General features: G+C 52.4%; 1 protein-coding gene across 1 annotated transcript in view; it reads left to right on the top strand.

The window, feature by feature from the left end:
* The window catches only part of PAPPA2 (pappalysin 2), a gene marked incomplete at its 5' end in the record, with an annotated part of 54,603 nt that overhangs the window by 27,512 nt on the left and 21,174 nt on the right, over window positions 1-5,917 (top strand). Inside the window, one exon of the mRNA XM_010145490.1 lies at window positions 5,335-5,503. Within this exon, the coding sequence (XP_010143792.1) occupies window positions 5,335-5,503 (169 nt within the window). The remainder of the gene's footprint in view (window positions 1-5,334; window positions 5,504-5,917) is intronic.

The raw sequence follows: 5,917 nt of genomic DNA, 5'->3' as shown, positions 1-5,917 counted from the left end.
GTTCAGCAGTGACCTTGGTCTGCAGAGCAGCAAGGACAAGCCAGAGCCTTTCTGCACCCCAGTCCCTGGCAGTGACCGTGACCATCAAGCGCTGTCGCCGCCAGAAGCAGACACTGTCTGCACAAACCTGCCGCTGACTTCAGAAAGTGCCGCCACTGAGAACTAAGGCTGAGCTGGAAGGTGAAGTCACTGAACAGAGTTAGTTCTGTTCCACCTCAAACCAGGACACTCCACCCCTTATTCCATACCATTTACATCACACCATCACTATTTTATGATTTCTTTCTACGGCAAAGTTCATTAAGGTCATTTAGTTCATGATTGTGAATTTCCAGCTGTTACAGCAATCTTCTTGGGGCAGGAAAAACGTGAAGAAATTTGTTGAGGTTCACGCCTGCAGGTTGCAGTTTCATCTCAGGAGCTTACCGGATGCCAGTCAATGAGGTTGGCTCCTGTCACCACCACTACATTATCCTGAAAGGCACTTACAGAACACTGAGAGTGTTCCGTAGCAATGACATCACACAGCTCTAATTGTGGTATTCTCACCCAGAGTTACATTGCCTTGAGGGACACGTTGTACTTCATCTTTCATCGTCACCCACCACGTGCTTCCAGGTCCTTGAGCGAGTGCCTTTGCCTGAAGCAGGAAATACCCACACAGCCTTCAGACTGGCTTGGGGCAGAGCTGGTTCTGACATGCCAGGCCCTTGAATCCCCACAAGTCCAATGAGCTCTGCTGTGCTCTCCTCCACCCAGCTGGAGGCAGGGCCCCTCTAATTCCCAGCTGCTGACAACTGGATCTGTGTAGCTGACTGGGTTCCCGGGGTCACAGAGCTCACAGGGTTTACATAACCTGTAGGGTGTGGGGGGGCTCTGCCATCCCACATACCTGCTAAAGGGTTTAGTGCCTTACAGGCATCGATGGGCCTAAGGAAGCGAGACTCTCTATGTGCCTTATATTGGACAAAGATCCATGGCTGGCACCGAAGACTCCTCACATCATCTGACCAGCTCAACCTTACATATGTAGTCAGGCTCCCTTTGAATTATTCTTCTACCTCTACCGATCGTGACTTTTAGAGGGGATCAATGGAGGGAGTGTAACCCCCAGCTGACCTTGGCACCAACTTTGGGGCTCAGACTGTTCTCCGGGGAAGCTGCAGAGGCATCCTCGGGTGTCTGTGGATTCCAGGAGATCAGTCCACAATGCTACTATGTGAAAGACATATTCAGCTTTTCACAGCACTGTTAAAAGAAGCTTGGCCATTTCCTTCAAAGCTCTTTGAAGGCATCTTCCTTCAGAGACGACTCTGGTTCCCCTGTGGAAACAGAGAGTTAAGGTGCAGTAAGAGCAAGCAGGAACTCAACCCAAACAGGGCTCAGCATCACCTCCTGACTAGCTGCTTCTCTGGTGAGCTTTCTGCAGTGCCTTTCTCGTGAACCTCAGAAAATGCCGTAACTGCTACAGCTGGATGGGGATCCCAAGCCCCGGGGCTTTGCTCCTCGTGAGGTAGAGCTACAGTACCCACCTTATGCAGGCCTGATCTGGGATCTGCCTCTGTCCTAGCTGAGATACTCTTGGATGCAGATGTTTATGTTAGTCCCTCACTGTTGTTTCATTCATTTAATTACACTGCAGGGGCAGTAGGATGCTTGGAAGGCTCCTGCAATCTTAGTAGAAATCAATTTCCCATAGCATAAGTAAAAGAGAAAAGGGATGGAGAAATCCATTGTCTCAGATAATCTATTAACCTGAGTGAGGAAAGGCCCCTCAGAAATCATTGCTTGTCAACAAAGGATCCTTGAGGAAAAGTGGATTGTGTAATCAAGATCCTACCAGATTTGCTGCCTTTCTGCTGGCAGGATCATTTGACAGCCAATGCTGACGTGAAAGGTAAAGCTTCTTTGATTCTTCCTGAAGGAGATCTGTTTTCAGCCTGGAGAGTCCACGTAACAGCCTAGTTTCCAGGTGCCAAGCTATTTCGCATCTAACCCCAAAATAACGGTGACAAGGAGAACTTAATGTTTGCATTTGTGTGTTGTGATGGGAGCTCTCTGGTTTTGGAGAGCACCTGTTCAACGGCAGCAGTCCGACCCACCTGGATCGCACAGAGGAATGAACTGTCGAGGAGCAGTGTTTGGCATTGTCCAACGCTGCAGCATTGAAAAGAGCTGGCCTAGACGTCAGTCAGATGCTTTGGGGAAAACGGGCATCACCCCCGCCGTGGTCCTTGCTGTTGCTTTACGCCATGAAATGCCATCTAACGCAGCTCTCTGACCGGGATATCTAGGACGTCCTTTGGAGGAGCACTCTAATGCTGAGAGGATCCTCTCAGTTTGGGAAAAGATCAGACCCTGCAGGCGAGTTGTTTCACTTGCTTAGTGCACAATGATTCCTTGGAGAGGATCGCAGAATGGTTTGTGTTGGAAGAGACATTTACAAGTCATCCAGTTTGAACTCCTTGTAGTGAGCAGAGACATCTTCAACCGGATCACATTGCTCAGAGCCCCATCCCACCCGACCTGGAATGTTTCCAGGGATGGGGCTTTTACCACTGCCCTGGGAAACCTGGGCCAGTGTCTCACCACCCTCAGCATCAACATTTTCTTCTTTACATCTAATCTGAATCTCCTCCTTTTAGTTTAAACCATCACCTCTTGTACTGTCGTGACAGGCCCTGCTAAAAAGTCTCTCCCCATCTTTCTTATAAGCCCCCTTTAAGTGCTGAAAGCTCACACTAAGGTCTGCCCAGAACCTTCTCTTCTCCAGGCTGAACAACCCCAACTCTATCCCCTATACTCACACCAGAGGAGTTCCAGCCCTCCGATCATTTTTGTACCATCCTCTGGACCTGCTCCAATAGGTCCATGTCCTTCTTTTCCTGAGGACCCCACAGCTGAACAAAGAACTCTGGTGAGGAGAGATTTGGAGATCTCAAAGCTGCCTTCGTGAGGGTTTGAGCCCCTTCTGCTAGCTTGAGGGAATGAAGCAAAGAACTGGGCACCAGGTCTCTTCAGGCAGCTTTGAAAGTCTCAGCCTGCATTTTGACCAGAGATCGAGGTTGCACAGCAGAGCCCCCTGATGAGCTTCTATGGAGATGTCAGCCCCTCCACCTCCTCTTCCCACTCAAAGACTACAGAGCCCATGAAAAAGAGAGAGGAGGGTGGGAGTGAGTACGTGGAGGAGAAAATGGACTGGAAGGAGTTGGCAGCTTGCGGGGTGCATCGGAAAGACTGCAGGAAGCACTGGGTCGCTGTACATTTGTGGTGGGTGCAAAGGCGTGGGGCACTCGCTGCTTCTGCCCCATCTGGTCCCTTTCAGGTAAAAGGCCTTAAACACCCAGGGGGCTGAGGGAGCTAAACAGCCAGGTAGAGAAAACACAGGCTGTCAGCTGGACTCCTGTGTCACTTCCACCTCTAAGGTCTCCGATGAAGATTTACAGCCCAAGCTGCCCAGGCTGTTTGGAGCACAGCGGCAGAGATCCTATAAGCTGCTGTTGCTTTCTCTCAATTTATGGGCAAATCTCCCTCCTTCCCCTCTATTCTTTTCGAAGCCGTCAGTCTCCTGCCACGGGAAATGAGGCATTAGGCTCATTTGTCACTGTTCCTGTGTGGTGGACCTAGTGCCCCCAGGCTGGCTGCCCCAGGACGTGGCTGGATCCTAGCCAGACTCCTGTGTGCTCAGCTCCCAGATCTGGGCGAGCGCTCGTGCCTTCACATCAGCTGCAGCCCTCGCTGGCCTCAGACGTCTCCCCTGTCTCCTCTACCCATTAGGCATCCGTTTGCCTGGTTGGAGGGGGAAGCTTTGACTCTGATTTTCCTGGCTTCCTTGTTAATCCTCGAGAAATGCCGCTAACCCAGATCAGAAGAAGTCGGGAGGGGTGGGGGAGTGGGGAGGGTCTGGAAATTTCAAGCTGCTCTGAGGCTGTGTTTTTTTAATATATGTTTATTTGTTTTTTAAAAGCCTCTCTCTTCCCTTCTCCATGCCTTAATGTAAACTGCTTTTTTCACACGTGTGGCAGCGGTCCGCATGCCACCTTCCACCCTGGGGTCAGCCCAGGCTAGTCCTGTTTGAAGTTCCCCGGCACAGATGCTGGTGGTGGGGTGAACCTCCAGAGCAAGGCAGTTTCTCCCCCCAGGTCTAGGGGGCTGCAGGTCTGGGGAGACGTGGGAGAGACTGTGCACGGTGCTGGCCCCACGCTGGGGCGACGCCAGCACCGCATCAAGACAAGAAGCCCCAGTGAAGGTGATGGGGCTGCAAACCACAGCGTGTACCTGTGCAAACTGCAGCTCCCATGGCACACTCGGTCCTTCTCCCCAGGTCTTCCAGCAGCTCCCGGCCGTGTAGTGCCTCCCCACAGGGGTTTCTCTGACCTGGTTAAAACCCTCTACATGTACTTGCAGCAAGATCCAAACTCTGTCATGTGGAGCCTAGAGCCCTGCTCACTGGCACTGATGGTGGAAGAAGGCAGGGGCAAGCAGCTGGAGCAGGCTGGCTAGTGGAGGAGGATGGGAGGGGTGGAATGTGTCATTAAGGACCAAGCAATCAGTGCTGGCTCAGGTAAAGCCCATCAGTGCTGTCAAAACCTGTGCGTCAAAGTCTGGGGTCACGGTGACATGTCTTCTTCTCAGAGAGCCATCCCCAGCCAGCCTGATGCCTCACGGGGTTTTGATGCTTCTGTGTAAAAGATGTGGTGTCTCTATTGTTGCCAAGCACAGGAGACTGAAAAGCGGTTGGGCTCCGCTCCTGGATATTTTCTTCCTTTTTTTCTTTTTTTTTTTTTTTTAACATTTTTTTGGCAAGTAGTTTGTGCCTGGGCTGCTTTAGCAGCTCAGGATGGTGTTGGTCTGCTGCCGTATGACAGCCCCTTGGTGAGAGTGGGATCGAAAGATCTGGCTGGAGTACAAAGAGGAGCCTTAGCAGCAGCTGGGCACAGGCCAGCAGGATTTACTGGTGGAGGCTCACTCCATCCAGCAAAGTATGTAACTCCTGGTGATGGGACAAAGCAGCCCAGGGACCATAGGGCAGAGAGGGGCGGTTTAGGGGCACCATGAGAAGCGGGGAGCAATGGGGTGCTGAGTACAAAGAAAAAGAAAAAGCATTCAGTGCTCCTAAATCAGTGTGACCTCCACAGTGAGGGGAGGTTGAGCGTGGCCTTGTTGCTTCAGGACGACCTGCCTGTGGTGAGGGATGGGATGGCGTGGGAAAGCCCCATGCAGCGGGGTGCTTGGTGGTTCTCCAGGAGAAATGTCTCCAAGCTGCTCCTGCGGGGTGTTTGGTGTGACAGAGGTGGAGGGCTGCAGCCCAGCCTGGTGTCCATGTTTCCCCAGGAAGTTCCTGAAGGTCCAGTGCCTAGAGAATGGGCAGTGGGAAGAGGGACGCTGCATCCCCGTGGTGTGTGAGCCACCTCCTCCTGTCTTTGAGGGCATGTACAACTGCACCCGGGGCTTTGAGCTGGACAGCCAGTGCATCCTCAACTGTGAGCCACAGGGACAACAGGTGAGTGACTCGGGGGGAAGCAGAGATCAGTCAAGCATTGTGCTTCAGAGCACCCGAAAAGGTGCTTTGCGGCAGCTTTGCCATCCCCAGGACAAAATGCCTTCGTGCCACTGGACAGAAGTTGCCCTGCACATACATACAGAGCTTTTCTTGCTGGGTGTCAGCCATAGCAAAGGGTGCACCACTGCCTGGGGATGGTCCCCTGCTCCCTGGAGACCCTTCCGAAAAGCGGTGGTCCTAAGCAGGTCTCCTTGTCTTGAGCGAAATGGCTCGGAGAGGAAAGGTAGGGGGTTTCCATCAGGTTTTGGGAGCTGCTATGAATGTGTGCTGGACGTGATGGTTACCTTGCTGCAGCAGCCTTGTTAACCAAGGGGCTTTCCAACCAAGGGGCTTGCCTGGGGCTGGAGGCTGCTG

The sequence above is a fragment of the Buceros rhinoceros genome, unplaced genomic scaffold, assembly GCF_000710305.1.
Source record: "Buceros rhinoceros silvestris isolate BGI_N320 unplaced genomic scaffold, ASM71030v1 scaffold25571, whole genome shotgun sequence".
NCBI classification, from domain to species: domain Eukaryota; kingdom Metazoa; phylum Chordata; class Aves; order Bucerotiformes; family Bucerotidae; genus Buceros; species Buceros rhinoceros.
This window is presented reverse-complemented; position numbering and strand designations above follow the sequence as displayed.